This window comes from Cyanistes caeruleus, chromosome 6, assembly GCF_971803275.1.
Source record: "Cyanistes caeruleus chromosome 6, bCyaCae1.hap1.1, whole genome shotgun sequence".
NCBI classification, from domain to species: Eukaryota; Metazoa; Chordata; class Aves; order Passeriformes; family Paridae; genus Cyanistes; species Cyanistes caeruleus.
This window is the reverse complement of record NC_141706.1, coordinates 32,283,469-32,308,135: the sequence shown is the minus strand read 5'-3', so window position 1 is coordinate 32,308,135 and position 24,667 is coordinate 32,283,469. Positions and strand designations below refer to the sequence as shown.

Below are 24,667 nucleotides of genomic sequence, written 5' to 3'. Positions count from 1 at the left end.
AAAAGAATCCCTTCCCCCAGAAAGTTTGATCTGTTATGATCTGTTGATGATGCAACAGTCTTTGCCTTTTCTAATGCTCTCCCAGTGAGCTGTGAGCCATGCCAGTTTCAATGGCACAGGGGTCAGCTGTGTGTGGACAGGGGCAGGTGTCCTGCCCCAGCAGTGGTGTCACAGTTATTCCAAGGGCTTTGGGGAGGGCAGCTTGAGGTCAGGGCTGAGTTTTTTATCTGGCAGGCAGGTTTCATTGGGTCAGACACGGACACTTAAATGCAGCTAGTTTGCAGCCAGAGTCAGTGTGAGCTGGAAAATGGTGTAGAAGTATTCATGGGTGTGGAGCTAAGTTAAGGAAAGTCATTGCTTCAGGACTCTACATCTATACACAAAAATAATAATAACAAGCCATAGTAAAGGAGAGGGAAGGAATACAATGGCTTGAGGAGAGAGCCAGCCCTGCTGGACCTTGGCTGAGTAGATATAAACCACCATGTGATCATGTTGCTTTGCATGCCTAGACCTGGGACTATAGGGACATGTGGTTCAGAATACCTTAAACTAGTTTTTGCAATAAGCAGGTTAGTCTGAGAACAAAAGCATTCTCACTTTTTTTTCTTCTCTCATTAGCTGTTTTATTGTGTCTGCTCACTGTCACAGATAACCTAAATTCAATTTATGTACTGTTGCTGTATCTTATTGCAGAATTTGTATGTCTGTGGGCTTTGAGGTCTTGCTAAATTGAAAGTTCAGAGCTCAGGTAAAAGTTCAGAGCATCCTTCTCTTAGGTTTAATTTTAAAGCTGCCATTGGCCAGTACAGAGCAAAGTGACTCAAACACAATACTTCCACCTGCTATATAGGCAAAGGTATTTTTTCCTACTTACTTGACCACAGGATGCAGCTTCCTACCATAAGAAAATGGGAGGGGAGTAACTGGTTTTAAGAAACCAGTCAGAGGTGGGGCTCTGAGTCAGTTTATAAAATAGTTGCTCACCTGCATCTGGGACATTTGAACTACTGGTGTCTGTGGAAGCTGGCAGATGAGATTGCATTGCCACAACTAACACTGGATGTGTGTGTAAACGCGACCACAATGGACCAGGATGGCATTTTGTCTAAGGTAAGAAGGGTGCAGAACAAAGCAAGACATCTGGGATCTCAAAAGCTTGTGCTGCATGTAGTGCAAAGATGATACTACTTTCTTGACCTTCCATTGACTATTATAACTCTATGCAGGATGAGGAAAGTAAAGGCTTCAAGACCTCAATATTAAAACTTTGAAAGTTACAGTAAACCACAGGAAGAAAATTAAAACTACTTGGGGAGTAAGAGCTTATTTACAAGGGGAGCATTTTGAATATTTAGGGATTTTATTAATTCTAGAGACACCATATCTGCAACTTTAGAATAAGTATTAAATAACACCAAGGTGTACTTCAAGGTGAAAGATTAATGACAGGGTGTGTTTATGGGAGACAGGTTTGCTGTTCCTTTAACAGCCAGGGCCAGGAGCTGATTCCCCTCCCCATGTGTCATGAAGGGTGGACCATACCTGGTTGCTACGCCTCCTCTCAGGTTTAGTGGGGCAAGCACAGCCCAAGCAGTGGCACCGGGCACCGCAGGAAACCTCGGTTCCTGCCAAGGCTCTGCAGCCAGCACTGACCATGGGCTCCCTGTCCCTGTGGCTCTAAAGTTCTCAATTCCCAAAGAGGGTTGCCTTTAAGAGAAATGATGGTTTTTCCAGGGGTAACGTTGGCCCTTCTTGTTCCAGGAGCTGATCACTCAAACCTCTCAACAAGGAGACGGAACTATGCAGCTGAATCCTGATGGGAAACAGCGGACTTCTCTTACAAAGGTACCACAAAGGAGAATTTCGAAAGGAAACTGTAAAGGGGACTTTCCTGATGGGTGGAGGCTGGGTGAAAACAGATAGGGTTCAGCATCTGCCAAACAATTTAATTAGCTACTGTAACCCATTCAGTTCCCTCTGTGAGGCACTGTCCTGCTTATCGCTTTGATCATTCCACTTAGGTAGTCTTGCTTCATGTTAAATTCCTAGTGTGGCTTCCTGTCCTTGGCACATGGGGAACAATCTCTCTTTAAACAAGACTAATATCTTTAAAAGGATGGGTTTCAATAGGCTTTTTCTACATGTCTTGCTACAGCACAAGGGCAAGTTTCCTGCCAGTGTGGATAGCAAGAGAAGGGAAATTATGCCATTTACTCTCACAATAGTATAGCAGAATCTTAAAGTGGATTTTCAGCTCCTGATTTCCTGAATTAACCCCTCTTCTGGCCTCTAGTAAAAATGAATAGATTTTCAGGACCCTTCAGACATGAAATTTCTCCTCTAGGAAATGAGAGGATTAGATGTGCTAGAAAAGATTTTTACCTTTCCTCTCTCTAGTTTGAAGCCGTTTAGTAATAATTAGGAGCTTTCCCTTGTTCTGTTTTGTGATGAGCACAGTTGCTGAGCAGGTGCTGAGTTCTCAGTTTAAGGAACAGCCAACCTTTTCTTGGTTAGCTGAATGGGAAACCCAAAGAAGAAATACAAAAGAGAAAATACACCCTGCAATACAACTCTCTACGCTTCAGGGCTCGCAGCAGTCTCAGAACACACCAAACATCTCAAATTTTTTAGGCAAAACTCACAAAGCTGGATTTTGGTAATTTGTTATTTATAGCTCTGTGATGTCTAAGCCAAGGCTCCTTGGTCATGACAGGGCACATCCACATGCCTGAGTATTTGGTTCAATCTGCACTGCCTTTTTTGGCACATTTGGATCGCCACAAAGGTGGCTCCAGGGCATCTGATCCATGAAACTGTGTTGAGCCCTTCCAAGAATTGCATTCTCCAAAGCCAGCCACTGGCAGCATGTTATCGGTTCTGTAATTACTGAGCACATTCTGTACCTGCCTCGTTTCTGTGCCTTTAGGAGTTAGGTTTTAGACATGAATTCAAGTGTCCTTGGTAGTCTGATCCAAAGTTACTCTTGGGGCCCTTAGCAGTGGTTTGACACCCTTGATCTGCACACCCAGTGACCTGCTTGTCATATTCTTGTTACCTTTTCCTAGAGCGGGATGCTTTGGTTAATTGGAGGCTGATTTTACCTGTTTCTTTGTTAGCCTACTTGCACATTGCCCCCAGTCTCAACAGCATGGATTCATTAGCCCTGGCTGTCTGCAATGATATGCTCAGGTTAAACATTCGGAAAGACTTCACATGGACATATATTCCATTAAGCCTGTGAACACTGATGCACTTCACTTCTTATGAATGGACATTATTAACACAGTACATACCAAATTCTTCTGCTCAGACAGTCCAAGCAAAAGTCTTGCTCTCCTTTCCTGCAGTACCTGTGTCACACTTGTTTCTCAGTGGGTCTAATGAGGTCAGTGTCATGTTATTCCGCTTCAGGGCTGGCAGTGGTCTTGTATAATCATTTTGCAATATAGGTGAAGTCTTTACCTGTCCATGGCCCTGTAGCTGTACTAAGTGCCTTTTAGGCCTTTTGGAGCAAAAATTTCGTGTGGATTTATATTCCAGCATGTTGTGTCTTTCCCCCCATCTCCATGGCAGTAGAAATAATAAGTTATGTGGAGGTTATTTATTTGTTTATTTTATGGTAAAGGGAGAGGGGATATGAACTCATATCTCCAATATGAGTACAACAATATGACAGGCTAAGAAGTCATGCATGAGGTCAGAAACATGGGCTAATATGAAAGAGGGAAGCCTCAAGAAAAAAATAAAGAGTTTCTTATCAGGTGTAAAACACTGCTTACACTTCTTAGGCAAAACAAAAGAAACTCAAGATGTGAAGAGTTTATATACTTCAAAACTAGAAAGAAATTTCTCACAAGAAAAAATCAGAGGCGATTTTAGCTCAAGAGGGCAGCTATATATGAAAAGCTCATACATAGTAAGTAGCATGGTGGAAGTGCAAAGCAGCAATCTCTTTCTCAGATCTTAAAATCAGTTTGGGATTGGAGTTCAGCATTTAACTCTGCAGAGTACTGTACATTTAAAATAGCAGGAATATGAGAAAATAATTTCATTGCCCAGGAGACTGAATATATGTAATAACTGGACAGAAGGCAATCACCACAATAATAATTTTATCACTTGAAAAAGGTCTAAAGCATGTCTTCATTTTCTACCTTGGAAATTTAAAAAATATATCTTCTCCCAAGCTGGGACTGAATCTTAGGACTTTGTGCAGCCAGATTTTAGATAAGAAACAAGTAAATAATATCATAAAGCCTCTTATCATGCTACAGAAGAAAGGAAGCATTTCAGTCTAGTACTTGATTTAGATGTTAGCAGGAAAATAAATGTATTGGCCACTCCATAATCAAACAGAAAATTCAACTGAACTGTTCCTGAGTTGGGTGTTTATCTCTCTTGATCACTTCTGTCTTCTACATATGCTATCTAAATTTGGCATTCATTCCTCTCTTTTGTATATTTGTTTTTTTCCCTGCAGGTAGAGTCTTCTCCGTGTTACTTACTGACTGTAAGAGTCATAAGAGCAAGAAATATCCACCAGGCAGATGTCTGTAAGTATCTGCAGTGCTCTATAGAGGAGCTCATGGCCTCTTACCTCCATGGGCTAATAGCTAGTCCTGCTCCAAGTAAAGGTGCTTTCTAGATTTCTTCCATGAATTGGGAAAGTTCTGTTGTTGGTGGGCTGCTTCCAGCAGTGAAGATAGAGTGTGTTGCTCTTCTTTGCATCAGCCCTTGTTCTGTGCAGAGGTAACTCCATCAGGTCACAGCTGTGCCTATCACACACATTTCTCTGTGTCCCCAAAGGGAGCAGTAAAAGCTCTGCAATCTGTTGAAAGCAAAAGATGTGGAAAGATCTCCCATGTTTTCCTCTGGTGTATATTTATGTAACAAGGAACACAAAATGGTGACACTAATTGAGTAAATACTAAAAGATCAGAAGCCTTGTCTCAAATTTAGCTTTATTCAAAGTTTTCTCAAAGCTAAATAATCAAAACTGCCATAACCTAATTCTCTATGTGCCAGCATTCCCAGGTAAAAGCCCATCAGGTATAGTTACATTTTGTAGCTCCTTTGTTTTCTGCTGGCCTGGAACCGAAATATAATAGAAGATTGTATCTTTACTTATGCAGAAATCAGAAAGCTTTTTCTTAATGTTCTGTTTGGCTAAATGAGAAGATATCATGTCGTTTCCTTAATGCTTGCTGCATTTGTCCTGGATTTCTTTTATTCTTGGCTAAACAGATTGTTTGATGACATAGAAGGAGAAAACCCTTCAATGTATTTATTATATTTCTAATCACATTTACTTAGAGAAGAGTCATGCCACCCTTCCTTTGTCTCCATTCCTACTACTTAAATTGTATTGTTTATGTTGAACAAATATGCCATGCACTTTGCATCAATATGAAAATTAAATTTCATATTGTTCAGTTAATTCATTCTTCTAGAGCAAATGCTCATTCTGGATGTATTTGTGTTTTTAATACAGTGAGCCATACTGATTGCTACGTGAGCCTGTGGCTGCCGACTGCTTCAAACGACAAATTTCAGACTAAAGCCATCAGGAATTGCAAAGATCCAGTCTGGAATGAAACTTTCTACTTCAGGATCCAGAGTCAGGTCAAGGTACTGAACTGGGATTTTTCTGGTAGCTGACCCAGGGAGCTACTGAGAGGTTTTATCCTTTTGCAAAGGGACATAAGCAATTTTCTCAACAGGCAAGGAAAGATACAGAAAGATAAGAGAATCATGATGGTTTTCCATGTCATGCAAGATGATTGTCTCTCTCAGCCATAGGTTGAACATGACATTTGAAATGTCTGTGATTTCCTCTCATTCCACCTCATAGGTGCCAACATGCAGCTGATTTCCTGTTCACTTCCTTCCCTTCCTGTTCTTTTTCTTTCTCCCCTCCCACTTCTCACAACAATTGACCAAAACAGTTGTCCTAAGGATCTCCTGCTTCAAATAAAACCTGACACATTTCTGAAGTCCTTTCTTTCTTTTTTCAGAATGTGCTGGAGCTGGCGCTCTATGATAAGGATGTGGTTACTCAGGATGACCACCTCTTCACGGTGTACTTTGACATAGCCAAACTTTCCCTGGGGGAGGAAGTCTTCATGCACTTCAAGTGTGATTCACAGGTGAGGTCCAAAATAAGAAATGGAATAACTTGGCAAGAATATGATTGTTAGCTTTTTTTGTCTAAAATGCTATTTGTAAAATGTTGCCTTTTTTCCTTGTTGTGTTTCAGCTGCCTAGCCACATAAAAATAAGTTGGTTTTCACTCTAAAGTAGGAAAACCTCTTCACACCTGCATCTGTAGGCACACTGAAAAGTTTGGTGTAGGCCACAGAGGCTCACAAATTTCAGGTGTATTGGCAAAATTGTTCCTTTGCTGAGCCTGCCCCCATCGAGGCTGAGGAGGGTGTCCATGCCAGTACCTGATGCTTTTGTCATAACCTACTACTTAGTCTAATAATTAGGAAGTAAAAATTCCCTGATCAGAACTAAATGTTAAACCAGACTATTTGCTAATTATGGAATGTGGCATGGGTGTTTAAATAAAGTCTATGTCATGCCACCCAGCTTGGCAGCAGGAAATAATCCTGTCTTGAATGTCCAGGGAGACTGACAATTGTACACCCATCTCCCAGTATGTTCTGTCATTCTCCTTTTCCAGTTCCAGTTTCTTGTGCATCTGTAGTGCGCCACTCAGTTGAGGAATTACCTTATCTACACACACCCAAGCTCCACACTGTGCTTCATTGTCTTTAAATGCCTTATTTGACAATTTTGTTCCATGCAAAATATCAAAGTAGCAGTGTGTGGACTTCTGCTAAGATCTGGTGAAATTAAAACTTTGGTTAGTTGTAACCCAGCTGATCACTTTGCTTACAGGTGCCATATCCAAGCCTTTTCTTTTTGCACAGCTACACCAGTTAGAGCTCATACTCTTCAAGCCTTTGTAAACTTTTTTGCCCTGTATTATTAACTTTTTGGTGTCTTTAATTGAGTGGATAATTTAAGCAACTAAGTAGCCTACAGCATGATCTCACTTTGCTGTTCATCATCCCTTCTGTCCCCACTTTTGTTTTCCTCTTGCCTGTGATTTCTTTCCCCTGAGGATAATACTCCTTTTCACCACTTCACAGACCAGGCCTTAATGTCAGATTTACCACTGTCCCAATGCCCTAAACTTGCTGCCAGACAAAGAGGTTTTCCTCTTCCACAGCTGCTTTGCAGGTCACCATTTCACTTCCTGACACCAGAAGACTTTGCCTCTCCCCTTCAGCAGATCCCCTTTCTTTTTGCTGGAGACTCAGAATGAGACAACATCTCCCCCTAGGTCTGTCCCTTAGGCTCCAGCAGAGGCAGGCAAGCCAAACAATTTCTGTATTAAAAACTGCTATGACAGCCATCCACAAGCTTCCTACCAGGAGAGAATCTTGAGACTCAAGACACACAGATGTGTGGTGATGTGTGACTCTGTTTTAAATGCTCTGCTGGTCACAAACAGTGCATGCATACCCAGATTGTGAGAATGAGGACTTGCATTATGAGAACTTCCAGTACACTAGTACCAAGATAATTTTCCTGTCTTTATTTTCCAGAGACGAGAGGAACTGGAGGTGGGATTTGCCTTGGATAATATGTGAGTAAACATGAAATGCAACATTACCTGGAACAAAAAGAAACAGCAATTCAGAGGCGTGAAATAGTCCAGTCTGATTGTTCAGAGTGCTTCATCCCCAAGGAATCTGTGCTATGAGCTATGTCAACAAATGGGTGAATGCCAGGATGACCTCCCATGAGCTTCAGGAAAACAGGGAGAACACCCTAAAACCTTTTATTTGTCTAATGTAGTGAACATAATTTAAGACCAGAATGTTGCTTATTTGTTATGCACTTGTGTTTGAGATCAGCAAGAGGGTCCACCTCCCTTCAAAACACCACATGGAATAATGCACTGGATTTCTGATCCAGAGCCTTCATTGTTCCATCATCCAGAAAAGTGTGATTTATTAAAAATTGGATTCCATGAAACCATCCCTGGCCTCATCTTGGGACTCAGCATAAAATCGCTCCGTGGTTTGGCCTCAGAGCACCTTTGGCATTTTTTTTGCTGAGCTCCAGGACTGGATGAGCCAGTAGGACGACAATTGTGCCTTGACATAGCACAGTGAGGAAACTTGTACAACAAGTCTCCTGGAACTTTTCTTTCAAATCCAAGATGCAGGTAAAAATATGCAAGAGGAAAATCAGGAGAAGGGTGGAGCGCATCAACAGTACTGTAATTTTAATGAGTTATTGTAAATGCATTTTTCTTTGTTTCCTAGTTCAGGCCCTCCTGAAACCATCATTACTAATGGAGTGCTAGTGGTGAGTGTTGTATTTCATCATCTTTCTTGTCCTATTGCCACACTTGTTTCACTTGACTCACAGTCATCAGGACAACATACCCCTGGACTGAGACAGCCAGCATTGAAACATTGCCATTTCCCGCTTCATCATGACACATCCTTGCGGATGGCACCTCTGGAGACACCGTGGCTGGAAGAGCACGGAGATCCCCCATCCCAACACCCTTTGCTGTTGCAAAGGAAACACAGGGAAGTGGTTTAGGTCTGAGACATCAGTGCAGCAGTGAATTCTTCCTTAGACATCACTCCTCCCACATTCCCTTACTGCCGAAGTGAGAGGGTTTGTCCTGTCCCATGCACATCTCACTTCCCACATTCACAAATGTGTTTTTTATACAGGGACTTCCCATCCCTGGCATTTTCTCATTTATTATCTTTGCCTGCTCATGAATTCTGTATAAAACAATCCTTGCATCTCTGGGATCCTGAAAGTACTGTTTTTCACTTTGTCCTCATCTTCTCCCTCCTGCAAGCCCTCTTCATCCACACTGCACTCCTGCCTTGCCCTGGTTGTGTCCTGTTTAGAATAGGAAACAGAATGTCACGTTGGAAAATTCCTTGCCATGATGTATTTTACTGTTCGCATCTCTTACAGTCTCGCAAAATCTGCTGCTTAGAAGTTCAGGTGGTTGAGAAGAAGAAGAAAAAGAAGAAATCAAGTAAGGTTATTTCTCCATCAGCTATTTTTAACTGATGTGCTAATATTATGAACACAATTGGCTTAGTGTAAGAATTAAAGAACCCCAACAAATCCAAAGCATGAGAAGAGCCTTGTGATAGACTCTGTAAGAATTTTTGTTACCAGTTTTGATGAGAAAGTTAACATGTCTGCTTTTGTGTCATTTCCTTAGAAAAAGAATTTTCCTTTAAAGTGCAAGGCTCTTATGAAGGCACCCAGGACATTGTGCTGGGATCTGGTCTGGCTTTCAGCTCCTCCTTTCCTGCCAAATTCCACTATGCCAGATACAAGCAGCCAACACTGGATGTTACACTACCAGGAAAGAAACGACCTCCCTCCTCAGTATGTTACAACTGAGCTTTAAAAAACAATAATAATGGCATGTAAAATATTAGACACCATAAATAGTAACATTAATTTGCATTGTGAGCAGTGTGTAACATTCTATACAATATAAACATAGGTTTATTTGTATTTTTTCAGCACTCACATGTGTATGATACAAGCTCTGCTAATGTGGAACTTCATTCCATTCCAAGTGGAAAAAATATGATCTTAGCAGAGGTGAGTGCCTGCTTTTTGGTGGGAGAGGCTGAGAAACCTGGATGTGGAAGTCTGCATCCCCCTATGATTTCCATGGTACTTTCTGACAATGAAAGCCTGCAGATAAAAACACCACAGCCTAACAGTGGTAGGTCTTTCAGCAGTTAGGCACAGCAATTGTGCCTTGTTCTGTTTGAATAGATGTGAGGCATCTTGCTGCTCCATCCTGATCTTACTTCACACTTAATGTTGAAGCTCTGCCCTTCCCCTTCTCGCACACCAGTGGTGCACCTGAACTGACTGAGGTAGCGTCAGACTTCTGCTGATGCTGATGATGCTTTACAAAGCACTTTTAGACTCATGGTTAAAAAAATCCATGTAGAATGAAAGGATCACTACTGTTGTGGGGTATAAGCCACAGAAAGGGGGTAATAAATGCTGCTGTGTAGAATCATAGTCCTGGCTAGCTGCCTAAGAGGAACTGTTAGTAGAGATGGGTGAAGTATACATGATCATTATTCTGTAAACAGCAGTTATCCTCAGATGTTACATTCACTAGGAAACATTAAAAATTACTGAACAACTTCCCTTTCAGTAAAACACTACTGTCAATTTGCATAGGCTGCTGGTTTATTCAAGCTCCTGATTAATCAGAGCTCCTGATTTGTACCCAGATTGCTAGGATGGCACAAGATAAAATTCCACCTCAGGGTGCAAGGAAGAAGCAGGTTATCAGCACTCACATTGTTCATTTTCTTGCTTTCCAGGATAAAAGATTTGATTTATTTGCGAAGGCAGAAGACTGGTAAGAGACTTAGCCGCTCTTGGAGGTTAACTTTTACTTGGCTGAACTCATCTCACCCTGGGCTCTTTACTGGGGAGGAGGCACTCACAGCAGGACTGTAAGGTGGTGTGATCAGGTTTTGTGGCATACACATGAGCTGGAAAGCCACTGCACGTGATGTACTGAGTACATCTACATGTATTGAGACACGAATAGTGAAAAAAATATCCATAAAATAGAAAAAATAATATTACAAGTCAATTATGCTACCCAGTGATATAGTCAGCACAGTCTTTTGCCTTTTGTTTAACACTGGGTAAGAGCGCAGCCGGTCACCTGGCATTGTTGATCATGAAGTAGGGAAAATTCCTGCCTAATTCAAGAAAGTATGAGAAGTTTTTCCTATAGCTCTCAGTTCACTAAAATATGAGAGAATCCAGACAGCAGGTATGCCAGAAATTAGCTGCAGGAATGTCTTTCCTTAGGTTTTATTTTGATAACTGCTTAGAATTTATCAGTCCTTTCTTCTATCCTTCTTTCAAGCAGCATTGTATACTTGCTTGGGAGTGTAGGAAAGGGACCTCCTGTAATTGGACTATTTTGTGGAACAGTTTTGTTTTATTGCATTGGAAACTCTGAGCTTGTTTACCAATCAGAAAATGAAATATGCTTTTTTCCTGATCTCTGCTTCAGCCCAGACCACCTTGATGTGCGTTTAGGATTTGATCTCTGCATACAGGAACAAGACTTTCTCTGCAAAAGGAAGAATTATGTTATGCCTGCTCTGAAGAAGGTTCTGCAGCTGGAAAAGGATCTGCTGGACCATGAGGTCTGTAGGGAAAACATTTAGAACATCTCACCAGTGCTTAGCAGTGAGAGCATAATGGCATAATACAACCTCTTTTTCTTCATAGTTAATTTTTTTTCTGATCTTTCCTCATCTTAAAACTTATGTATAACTCCAATACTGCCCCATACTTGTAAATTCACCTTGCTGTTTGTGTCCTTTGCATTTGCTATCCTGAGTTTAACCCTTTTCCTGCTACACCTTCCTTGGAAGCCAGATATTCCTTACGTAGGAATGGCTTCTTCCACACTGTTTACCCTATTATTGTTATCCTTGTTGATAGTCCCTTCTCTCTTCAGCCTCTGAGATTTCAATTCCTGCTTTTTCAACTGAGTTTTTTCTCTCTTACTGTCTCCTTTGGTTTGAATTAATGCATTTTTATTTGATTAATACCAAACATCTATGTTGAACACATTGGAAACAAGTGTCAGATATCTAAGCAAGAAATGGTCATTGCTTCTACTCCTGTTCTCCTTTATAAAATAAATACTAGGTTATATTTCAGTAGAAGTCATTTAGAAAGAAGTCTGTGCCTGGGCACAGGTGGTGGTGCTGGGCTTTATGTATGGGGAGGTCTCTGCTGAGAGGCGCGGTCAGGGGCAGACGCTGTGTGACGCCGGCCCTTTGTGTCCCTGTGTTGCACAGAGCCCGGTGGTGGCCGTCATGACCACGGGAGGAGGGATGAGATCCTTGACAGCACTCTATGGCAGCCTGAGGGGGCTCAAGAAGCTCAATGTCTTGGACTGTGCCACCTACCTGACTGGCTTGTCTGGTACTACATGGTGAGTGGGACTGGGCAGCCCTTGGCTGGAGTCTCCCTGGTGACACCAAAGTGCTGAAGGAGGCTGGGGCTGATGTACAATAGTGTACCTATAACAGCTTCTCAGCAGTCCTACTTCTTAACCTTCCAAAACTGACAGAATAAAGTCTTTTCATGGGGGAAAGTCACATAATTTGCAACTACATGATAAAAAAGTGTTTTTCTAATAATGGTTTGTGGAAAATTGTGCAGGCTATTTTGGCAGGGTTAATGACTGTGACTTCAAAGGGAACATGAGAGTTTCATAGGGAACTGAAGACAGGAAATCTTAATTTCAAATCAAGAACTTAAAACCAAAACATAAAATGCCTACCTCAAACCTTGGTGTGCTTTTTTCCCTCTTCAATATGTATTTCCTCTTCCTAGGACCATGTCAAACTTGTACAGAGATGCTGACTGGTCACGAAAGGATCTCGACAAGCAAATCAGTGAGGCTCGAAAACATATGACAAAATGCAAAATAAATTCATTTTCCTTGGAATATTTGAAGTATTACAAAAAGCAGCTGTGCCAACGGAAAAGAGAGGGCCGCAAAACGTCTTTTATAGATCTCTGGGGGCTTGTCCTGGAATCTTTTTTGCATGATGGGGTACAGTATATCATAAAGCAGCATTTACAGTGGCTTACCATTCTCTGAAAATTTAATTCTGGAGAAGATATTTTTCTGTTGGCTCTGAGAAAAACAGTTTGTTACAAGACAAATGAAACATTTTCCAAAACATTTGGTGCCAGTCTTGTAGATACTCATTCATGGTGAAAATCGGCATTCTTGCTTGTGAAATTTTGAATATATTTTTCTGAGGAAACCCCAAGTACAACATTTTCAAACAGTATTACAGTTTAAGAATTTTTTTCATATTCTGCAAGTTACTTGTTTAGAAATAACAAAATTGCAGACATTATGCATGCCTATGAGACGTGTTAACGAAAGAACCTGCAGACTTTTGAAAGGTGTGAGGTCTTCCATAAAGCTGCAGCATAATGCAATAACGTGTTTTATATCACAAGTATTGCTTTCTGCTCTTTATTGTTTCTTTCCATTTACATCTTAATGCATCATCAAATAATCTGGCATCAGATTGGATGGCTGCAGGTATTTCAGTAACAGAACACTTATGGGGATTTTGAAAAATATGGAACATTTCAGAGGATAAGCCAAGCACACATTATACATTAGAGGCAAGAATTTTTCTGCCCTGCAAGCTTAGATGCAGAGAAAATATTGCCATGCTAATTTTTCTCTCAGTGTAACTGTATTTCTGGGATCACAGAAAGACAACCACAGACTCTCAGATCAGCAACAGGCCATTGATCGTGGTCAGAACCCACTTCCTATCTACACTGCAGTCAATGTCAAGAACAACTACAGCACTCTGGATTTCAAAGGTAATTATGAGACTTCTGAGAGTCATTTGTCTTTATATTTTAGGTGGTAAATCATGGAACAGTCTTTTTAGATAGCCTAAAAACCCCTCTTATTTGAAGACCAGAATCTCAGCTGATGTGTACTCATATAATATCCTTGTGGTCAGGTAAAAGTTTGACTTGTCTATTCTGTCTATGAAACAGACTCAAAAATATTCCAAAGCTTTTCCATGTTCATGAGTATTCATTTGTAACATTCTTACAACTCATTGCTATTGGTCAGAAATATTAGACTCAAAAATTATTTTGAGGGCTGTAATAAAACTTATTCTCTTCTTTGGGTTCTTTTTTACAGAATGGGTGGAGTTCACCCCATATGAGGTGGGATTGCAAAAATATGGAGTTTTTGTTCGCACGGAGGATTTTGGCAGTGAATTCTTCATGGGACGATTGATGAAGAAGGTCCCTGAATCCAGGATCTGCTTCTTGGAAGGTAAGCTATTAAAACCAACAAATTATTTTATTGCTCATTTTGTTTTGGAGGCTTTGGGTTGGCTTTTATTATTTTGAGGATTTTTTTATTGTTATTTTGTTGTTGTTTGTTTGTGTGTTTGTTTGTTTGTTTGTTTTGGTGTTTGGGGGGGGGTGGAGTTTTTGGGGTTTTTTTTTATGTGAGCTATATAAATTACACACTGATAAAGTATTGGTGCAGGACTGACATGGCAGTTTCACCAGAGAGGATAAATATCTCTTTGCTGAATTAATACTTACTATAATGGCTTCAGTTTGCAGTAAAGAAGAAAATTCAAAGGGGCTATCAAATAGTCATTTACACTTTTAAACCTAGTTTTGAATGAAAATATAGTATGGCTTCCAGTACAACAATAAATTTGAGGTCCCTGGGAATCCGTGGTTCAGCTCAGAACCAGAAGGGTGAATTTCTGAGCCTGTTGCCTGTCTCATGGATAGTCAGTATTTTGTATGCTCCCTATAAACATTTTATATGAGCCTTCATGCTGACTCTCCACTGCATCAGGGTGTGTTTGAGCACGCCAGGGCCTCCTGCTCCAGAGGGTCCTAGGCCACAGGTCCCTGGCTCCACACTGCCTGGGCAAGGCTGGGGGAAAACAACACAGCCATCCTCAAAACATTTTTGCTGTCGACTGAAGAGGAGCATGGATATGTGTTTTCCTGAGAAAGAGACAAAGCTGTCAGCTTGTGACTGGTTTCACAAGCAAACTTCTCTTTGACTTTCTCTTCCACTGAGCAGAAAATAGACACTGTACTATTTTAGCCTCAGTCTCTGCTGGATTGTCACACATTTGCACTCCTTGAATGAAAAAACAGTCAGAACTTGTGTCTTAATGGATAACCAAAGAAATTGCTTTTCAAGCGCAAAAATGAATGGTCAAAACTGATCCCTTGGTGTATTAACAGGCTTATTCTCAAAAAGGGGATCCTACAAAAGCAGAGGCTGTAAGATTATATTGTAGTTATGCCCTTACCAATATAATTTCACATCAAATTTCTTGGATTGCAACCCTTTATCCTTTCTTTTTATGCAAACTTAATGATACTTGTGTTTTTTTCCTAAAAATACCAATTCCATATTGATTTGCAAATATCTCCATCCCTAAATACCACAAAACAAAAACTGGACACCAAAAATAAGGTTTAAAAACCAACAGCCAAATAAAAATGACACGTCATGCTTTTAAAACGAAATAACAGAAAACAAACCTCACAAGTTTTGTCTCATTATAGCAGTTTGAGATTTATGATATGTGAATGTTTGGGTTAGAAAGCTCTTTTCTTTTACAGGCATGTGGAGTAGTTTATTTTCATTCAATGTGTTATATATCTGGAATTTGTCCCATTCATCAGAAGATTTCTGGCACAGGTGGACCAGGGACCAAATTGACAATATAGGTAAACAACCATTATTCATTTTCTCTCTGTATTTATTGTTGAATGGAGTTACGTGTCTCATGATGCAAATTACAAATGAATAATTTAAAAAATCTCTGGTCCTGTGATCTATTAAGGGTCAACACTGATGCTGGTAGATGAGTCAAATGTCCAGAAATAATAAGATTGATCTGTAAATTATTAATAAAGCAAAATGATTTTGACTGCTTCAAGTGATACAAAGAAGAACAACAGCTGTTCTTTTCCAAAGCCTGCATTCAGTCTGTTCCTCTAATGTGTGTACACCTGGAGCAGACTTTTATTGCTGTTTGACACTGTATCTTGGGCATTTTTATCCAAGCCCAGACTGTGTAAAGAAATGGTATTTGTCTAGTAAGAGTAGCTTCTTATTTTCTGTTTTGCTTGGTCACTTATGCTCGTTGGTCCGTTTAATAAGAGAAAGCATCAGGGTTTATTACTTACCTTGACTTCTTGAGGGTTGACCCTGCTCTGGGCAGGTGGAATTTAAGAGCTTTTCCCCCGTGCAGAGGAGGAGCCCCCGCTGCCCGTGAAGCCTCAGGAGCTGCAGACACGGCTGTTCACACCGCCCGGGCCCCTGGGCAGCGCCCTGCGCGCTGTCCTCGCCGACCGCGTCTGCATCGCCCAGGAGCACAACTTCCTCAAGGGCTTCCAGATGCACGACGACTACCTGGAGAATACACACTTCCGCAGGTGGAAAGGTAAGGGGAGACCTGTGGGCCTGGGGAGAGAAAAAACAAACTGAACAAAACGAAACTCCAAATTTGAAGTTAAACCTGTTCTCTGAGGTTGGAGGCCAGGTTTGGGCAGAGTCTCTATTAGACCAATCGACGACTGATGATGCTGCAGGATGTAGCACGGCATGGTGTTGAGCTACGTGTCAGTGGTTTGCTGGTGGCACTCCCCTCTGGAGGCCACCAGGTCCTTCCTCTCTTCAAAGACACCCTCGGTGGGGAGGCACGGTAAATCCCCTTCATGAGTGTTGCTGCTGCAGGTACAAAACTGAATGTGACTGGAGCTCAGGGGGCAGAAGAGAAAGGAAAAAATCTTCCTTCCCCAAGGACAGTTAAGGCTCTGAGGACATGGTCTAAGGGTGGAGAAACAGGCCAGCAGGTTTTGCAGTATTGCACTTGCAGCAAGAATATTTTTTTCTTTCAGATACTGTGTTAGACACATTTCCCAACCAGCTGACACAATCAGATCAATTCCTGTCTCTGGTAGATACTGGATTTTTCATCAATACAAGCATCATGCCACTTTTAAAACCAGAGAGAAAGGTGGACGTCATCCTGCATTTAAATTACAGTGCAGGATCCCAGATACAGGTGACAGTAATTCAAACAATCTTTATTGCTTCTTCAACATGAGTATATCTATAATTTTTTAACACTTAGTTTCTTTTTGTATTGGTCCTACTAAAAGCGTTAACCTTTAGCATTTTCAGCTTAATGATGAAGTGTGATACATCTTTTATAGGCTGCATGTAGTCTTGTTTGTTTTTCTTGTACAATAAACTGTATTATGCTAAGACTCAGAAACAAAAACGAAAATTAAAAAAAAGCCCCACAAATCCTTCTGTCCAGTGACACGGTGCTTTTGATTAGGGATTAGGATCTTGCTTTGCACAAGCTGCTTAGAAAATGTCTACTTTAATACTGGACTCCAAGAAATCGTTAAAATCCTATTTTAAGTCTTAGTACTGCTCTGTTCCTTGATCCAGGCTTTGGACCAGACCTGCAAGTACTGCTCCGAGCAGGGAATTGCTTTTCCCAGGGTAGACTTGAGTGAAGAAGACAGGAAAAAGCTGAAGGAGTGTTACCTCTTTGATGGTGCTGAGACTCCAGGAGCACCAGTACTGCTATTTTTCCCACTAGTTAATGATACCTTCCAAAAATACAAAGCACCAGGCAAGTACTCAAACATGTTAAAAAGGTTTACATCATGGACAGTCTATTAAAAGGAATATATTTTATACTCCGACTCTTGAATTTCACTGTTTACTCTTCTCAGTATGTCAAACTTTTCTGTTCCTTAAAGTTTTCCTGAAAGTTAAATTTTTTTAACCACATGAGATTTGATGCCAGAGCTGTGATGTTTCAATCCCTAAGCTAGTTATCTTGCAGGTAATCAGTTTTCAGGTAACTTTGATGTATCTACTGATGTGTACATCCATAGACACATACTGTAGGTACCTTAAGGCACAGCTAAGAATTACAGGGCAGACCCATGTATGGATAATCACCCTTTTTTCTGCCCTCATCCTGTGAAGCCACTGGTATGCACTTGAGCCAGGGACTGAGCCGTCAATTTGAATAAGAATTATTTGTTTTTCTAAAAATATATTGAAGCCAAACAAGTAATTTATACTATGAACTCTGTGGAAAGACACCTCCTTTCCTTTCTCTGTTAAGAGTTTGCTTGTTTATGACCAGAGTGATTTCTCACCCCTTCCTCCTAGGTCAGAAGCGCTCAGAGTCAGAGATGGAAGATGGCAAAGTTGATCTCTATGGCTGCTGTTCCCCGTATTCAACATATTCCCTTCAGTACACTGAGAAGGAGTATGACCTCCTGGTTCAGCTGGGCGAATACAACATCCTCAATAACGAAGACCTCATTGTACAGGCCTTGCGCACAGCAGTGGCACGGAAAAGGCAGATAAAGAAATGATGTCAAACAAGACAGGGTGTTTTTAAGTCCCTTAACCTGCCAAGAGACTGAAGGTCTCTTACAATTAGCCAGCAGGCTTCAAAGTATTCCTGCTCAATCCCACTATTTAGTAATCTCAGGTGAACAAAAAAGACTGAAGAAAACCTTTTTCTCCGAAGAATTTCACTGCAGTAAATCATTGCGATTCAGTTACAACAGAGTATGAATTGTTCTATGATACAGAGGATGGGCAGCCACAAAGCAGGTGCTAAAATGATAATAAATATGGTGCTTGTTGCCCTGAGAAAGAGCTTTTAGTGTTTAAGCCTGACATCTTCAGGACAGACTACATTAAAAGAATATTTTACTAACTTGACTTGTGTGTTGTACTTGCAAGGTGGTTCTGAGACAAGCAGCAACCTTTGGGACAGGTTGGTGACTGGGATCATGGCACACTGCATGCTTAGAGAAAAGCACATTCTGTATGGAGAATAGCACTGTGGAAAGGGACCTGGGGGTCTGTGGCAAGTTGAACAGGAGTCAGCGGTGCCCTGGCAGCCATGAGGGCCAAGCTTGTCCTGGGGGCATCAGCCACAGCATGGCCAGCTGGGCAAGGGAGGGATTGTCCTGCTCTGTTCTGCACTGGGGCAGCCTCATCTCAAGTCCTCTGTGTGGTTTTGGATGCTGCAATGTGACAAGATATATATTAAGATATGAGAGAGTCTCCAGACAAGGGCATTGAAGGCCATGAAAAGCTGTATGAGGAGTAGCTGGGGTCGCTTGGTCTGTTTAGCCTGGAGGACACTGAGAGGAGACCTCATTGCAATCTGCAGTGTAAATGACTTTTTTGGTTGGACGTTTTTTTATGGGTTTGTGGACTTTTGGGATTTGGGAGTTTTTTGCTGTAGTGCATTTAGAGTGTTAGGTTGAAAGGTTGAGTTCCACAGTGTACCTAACAGTAGACTATCTACAATTTGTAGCCTACTGAAACCACCATTTTAAACCATTTAAAATTCTTTGAAATGCACAAGATACAGACTAGAATATGAAATGCTGTTCTTGATGCATCTCAGGACGCCGGTTCACACTGCTGGCCCATACTGAGCCTGCTGCTGACCAGCACCCCCAGGTCCCTGCTCTGCAGGGCTGCTCTCCAGCCACTCCTCTCCCAGTTTATACTTGTCTCTGGAGTATCTTGTGTCTTCCTGTATTGGGTTTACACGGCAAAGTGTTGGTAGCAGGGTGGGCTGCTGCTGAGGTGGCTTCTGTGGCTGCCAGCTGCATTTCAAGGCTAATGTGGAGGATTTGATCTCTGCTTTCCAAACAAATAGATAAAGATAGTCAGTGTGCTTGGCTGAGTCATGTCACTCTGAAGCATTAAACAGCATCATCATCAGTCTGGCAGAGGGAGCAGGACACAGTGTTTCTGTAATGACAGGTCAGCAAAGGACAATAGTGTTCTGTTCAGCTCTCAGTTTCAGAATACAGACAATGACAGAGAGGGGTGCCTATGAAATGCCTGCCTTGTTTCTTCAAATGACCTCTCTAAATATAGTCATGCTTTTATTTCTGTACTGCTGAAAAGTTGTAGCTTTAATAGTGTGGTTTGTCCAGGATAGATTCTTGGAAGATATTTTCCGTAGTTTATGAATGGGTTCTGTCTCTTAGCAATTCTTTACTTTGCACCTATTCTTCCAGAATTAAAGTCTGAGAATTGGTGTTGTTGTAGTGAGGCTGGACTGACTCATCTCAAGTGATGGTTCTTACAGATACAAGCAAGGCAGATGTAATTTCTGTACAGAGTATGACTAATGCTTCCAGCTCTAGCCATTCACATGCCAGTGGGGAACTGAATATTTTGTATGTAGCTCTGTGCTTGCCTTTACTTCTAGGATGCCAGGAAAATGGATAGGCTTTTTGAATCCACTGTGGTCATTTTAAAAAAATGTCTCATTTTAGACATTTTCTGACAGGCCTTACTCAAGATTCAGCAAGTTTGAAGGAGGCTTTTTACACCTTTTGCATGTGAAATCTAAAGAGATAGTGCAGCAGGGAGTGCAATAAATAGTCTGGAAGGTGCTAGGAGAGGTGAAAGAAGGCTTGCAAAGTTGTTGGATGTCAAAGCTAAGCCTGGAGGGGTTTTTAGCTTGATTGCATCCTTTGCCTTTGCAATCCTTGTTTGCACGTACATAATAAGCCTTTAGCAAAACACTGAGTGACAATTTTCTGTACTGTTAAATTAAAGAGCTATTAAATTGTTTAACTCTGGTGAATTGCTATTAGGCTATAGAAAAAGTAAAATAGCAAATGAGCTTTGTATTGTACTAGATTATTCATCTGGTTTCTTTCCATGGCTTCTAAAAGCCAGAAGTACCATCAGATCATCTTGTTAGAGTTGTTAGATGTCAGACTGTTACCTGCAGTGGAGCTACTGAAATGTTAGTCTTGATCATCTGTGGCTGACAAAAGTCTATTTTGAAGACAAATGATCCCGCTTCTATTATAAATACCAGGAATGACAAAGTCACCACATTTCTTGGAGCTATGTTGTAGTCAGTGACCATCTTCCAGCAATGGGTATGCACCTTGTTTCCAGCCTTGTTTATTTTGGCCAGATATTAGCACATGACATCTTTTCCTAATACCTTAAAAGCCATTCCATAACCATTGTTTTTTTATTTGGATCAATTTTATAAAATATACCTAGTTTACATCACAATCTTCTTTTTATCAAAACAGTAGATGCAACCCTTCAAATTCTGATTATAAACCCCTCTTTATTTGATGTATCCCAATGTATCTCTGCCCTTGCATTCCCTCCAATTCTTCATTGTCCCTTTATCAAATGCAGACTCCTGTACCCTTTCCACAACTGCTACACACTGAGATTAACATTGCTTTGTTATTCTTATATTCTTACATATAAATGAGTTCCCTGTTTCTATATATAGAATCCAGTTGTCCTCATTTGCCTTAAAGGCTTCTGACAAGTTGTTTGTCTTCCATAAGCTGGTGAGTTAGTTTTTTCGACACTCCAGTCTTCCCTTTTGTAAGGGGTAGTAAACTGTAATGTTTGGCAGCCCTTTAATCATAACTCACACTCCAGTGAATTAGATTTTACCAGGGTTAAGCAGGCCAGATCATTCTTTATAATTGCCCTGTCCTCAGTACTACTCCATCAATCTTTGTTCTGCTAATCTGACCAGTCAGGGTGCCTTTTTTGTTTCCAAAGCATTCATGAAAAGGTTCAATAGAGTTTGAGACTGGTAAACTCTTAAAAATTCCTCAAAAGAAAACTTTTCAGTGATACTTAGCACTGAGTACTACTTCTGAAATCAGTTAGAAAAAATATTCTTTAGCTTCCAAATATATACTTTCTTTTCAGACTTTGCATTAAAAATCTTACTATCTTTGCACAATAGACTAAAAAACCAGGATATTTCAGGGTAGAACAAAACCTGTTTCTTCATATTGAAAAACACTCCTACTGACTGGCTTCCAGAGACAGCTCAGGGCTTACCAAAACTGCCCATCACCTTATGGGGAACCTCTGATTTTGTTATGCCATGCACATTTCTGGGAGGACATCCTGTAATTGCTTTGACATCCTTTGCAGCCTTACTGAACTCTGGTCACTTAAAGACAGCTTCAGTAACCTGCCTTGCAAGACCAATGCATGCATAGGACAGCACATGTTTTGGTCTCACATTGGCATCACCTCTATAGCATACCTAATATGAAGAAATTAAAGAAGAATTTCTGTGCAGAGTCCAAATATAAGCAAGTCTTTTGCAAAGTTTAATAAAGAAAGGAAGAGAAAAAGAATAAAAAGGAAAAAAAAAATTAAAAGAAAGTCACAGTTATATCTCTTTATTAATATCAACTTCCAGCAGCTTTCCTAATCTTTTTCCCTGTTCTTTTTTTCCCCAGATACATGGTTCTTAAGCTCTTTACTGAACTGTATGGCTAGGCATGTAGTTCACATGCAAGGGAGGTAGGTCTCTTACTTCTGCCTTCATGCAAGGTGTTTCAGACATAAATTTCTTACTCCACATCTCCCCTGGTGTTTCTATAGACACACACATGCGCACACACACACATGTATATGGAATTGGGTGGAACCATCTGCTGTCCAGACAATAAATTGTACTAGCTAATGACTGTCCTAAGGACAACTAATTACACATCAACAATCTTTTTTTGGCAAAACACTCCCTTATGTGGTGGAGTGCAGTTTTCAATGTATAATTGCTTTGTATGCTGAAAGTTATATATAATATAAACATGCATACATTGACAAATGCTGTACAAAACGTATGAAGCATAAATGTAAAGAATTTATGCAACTTGAAACCAACTCTTCATTTAACGCAGGTATTTCTATCAACTACTTCAGGGATGATGGAGCATTTGGCATGCATGACTACCATCCTACATTTTGAGGAATAGCAAGAGAATCTGGAGTGGTAATATGTGATAATTGATTTTAATTAGTCATTCATTATATTCATTATGGCAATGGCAGCCAGGGTAAACAACTGGCACATCCCCCTTGCTGCTTTTTAAAACTGGCACAATATTCACATTCTTTCTGTAGTTCTGCAGTATACCAAGAATTAAAATAGCTGAAGCATAGTCAAGAATGCTAGACCATGTTTTACAAACTAATTGGTAAGGATGATCTCTGTTCTGTCTTATTACATGTAATATGACTATGTGCTCATTTTCATTATTCATTGGTGAAACATGTAACATGTCTTCTTTTTGAACATAGAATACAAGTGTTTTATTACCATTCCTGATGTAGCTGCATAATTAATAATTATTTTGCTTTTTATGCAAGTTAAAGTCCAAACCTTTGGTAGCATTTTTCTTTCTCTTCATAAACAATTCCTTTTTATTTGCACATATGAGCTTATTATTGTCTTGGACTTGTAGAAATGCAGCTAATAATTAATTTTCCTTTAATGTCATATCTGTGTGATGTGATCTAACTGAGTAGGTTTTAGTTGTTACATCACATAGGGTCAAAATATCAAACCCATGTGAGAGTTTATGCAAGAGCTGTTTAGACAGGTTTTCACATGCTTTAGTAACATGTGGCTCCCTTTCATTTATTATAATGGATATTCAGCAATGTTTGCCACTTAAGAATTTGTTCTTCTTTAATCTGTGTTTTCTTGACCTGACCTAGGAGTCATGCTTGACTTTGATGTCTGTGAGTTCTAGCACAGTATAATGTTGCAATGGTGATTTAATTTAGCATGTAATAGGATGTACTTACATAGTTGCCTATCTCGATCTCCTGGAGAATGTTTCTTTCCTTACGCATTTCTGAAACACTTCCTTAAGGTGTTTTGCAATGGTTTCTTTAAAGTCTTTCCATACAGGGCTGTCGACATAGTTTAATCTTTGTGATCGGCCCTTTTGTGAGCAAGTGGCCATGCTAGATTCCTGCATGGGTTTCTATTTTATTCAGCTGGAGCATGTGGAATGATGGTGAGACTCTTGCTTACCAGTCCCAGATTGTCCCATGTTTGGACCCACAGACAACTGTGAAGCCTTTTGGAGTCCCTGAGAAATGGCATTGTTTGGTTAATACCCATGTGGAGTCATGTATCGTCACTGAGACCCCATCCCAGGGGCAGCTGGCACGAGGCACGTGTGATAGCTCAGATGGAGCAAAGGGCAGATTTGACTCCCAGCAGAGCCTGGGTTTGTTAAGCACTGCTTACATGACCTACCAGGTGCCCTGGAAAGGCTATCACTCCATCTTCCCAGTGACAACATGCTGTATATGGGGCAAGATTGGCTGCCATGCGCACCAGTTCTGATTGCACAATGAATGAGCAGGGCTTCAGCACACAAGGGAGATACTGGGTGCAAGAGCTTCTGCAACAGCCAGGCCTTTCCATACAAGGAAGAGGCACAAGGAATTTCAGCACTGCAAGATGAGATGGAGTGAGTACATCACCTAACCCTGTGCTTCCTTTTCCTCTCAGCTGGCAAATAGGATGGGAAATGCCCACAGTGGCTGGCAGCCTTTCCATCATCCTTCCCTAAGGATGTCCTCTTCCCATAGCTTGTGTTTTCTCACCAGGGCTCTCATACCAGAGCCATCTGCATCAGATGGGGACTGTGGTCTCATAATGCACTGTCCTATTATCTTTTGCAACTTAGGAAATGACAGAAAAATTAGGAATTTCATTATACCAAATCCTGAGGCATTGTCGTGTTGAAAAAAGCAGTCTCCTGATGTGTGCTGAAACACGCTGGCTACACATCTCTCGGCCGGAAAGGCAATGCACTCAGAAAGGTGCTGTGGCCACTTTTACACTGAGGAAGTGAAAGAGACCCTGCTTAACAATAGGGAATGCTTGAAGGAACTGCCCAGAATCAGGGATGAACCTGTCACCTGCATTGGGGTCCTCTTGATCTTGCCTAGGTCTCTCAAATAACAATTCTTGTGGGAAATGGAATTTTTCTCTCTATAGTAAGGAAATGCACTATGCTAACCAACAGATTTATGCATCAAATAGTTTTTTATAATGCACTGTATCCCTTGGAGCTAACTGCAATGAATACTGGAAATTTAAAGCTGATGATA

General features: G+C 40.8%; 1 protein-coding gene across 1 annotated transcript; it reads left to right on the top strand.

The window, feature by feature from the left end:
* Positions 1 to 63: 63 nt before the first annotated feature.
* Positions 64 to 18,368, top strand: LOC111930225 (cytosolic phospholipase A2 epsilon-like). The gene is made up of 21 exons (XM_023928186.2): positions 64 to 1,113; positions 1,765 to 1,848; positions 4,484 to 4,556; positions 5,495 to 5,631; positions 6,018 to 6,149; positions 7,620 to 7,660; positions 8,346 to 8,388; positions 9,025 to 9,088; positions 9,281 to 9,450; positions 9,592 to 9,672; positions 10,419 to 10,456; positions 11,129 to 11,264; positions 11,928 to 12,064; positions 12,469 to 12,691; positions 13,374 to 13,488; positions 13,823 to 13,960; positions 15,289 to 15,396; positions 15,924 to 16,115; positions 16,573 to 16,739; positions 17,135 to 17,321; positions 17,873 to 18,368. The coding sequence occupies exons 1-21, from the start codon at positions 1,087 to 1,089 to the stop codon at positions 18,079 to 18,081; spliced, it is 2,502 nt and encodes an 833-aa protein (XP_023783954.2). The 5' UTR covers positions 64 to 1,086; the 3' UTR covers positions 18,082 to 18,368.
* Positions 18,369 to 24,667: the final 6,299 nt, after the last annotated feature.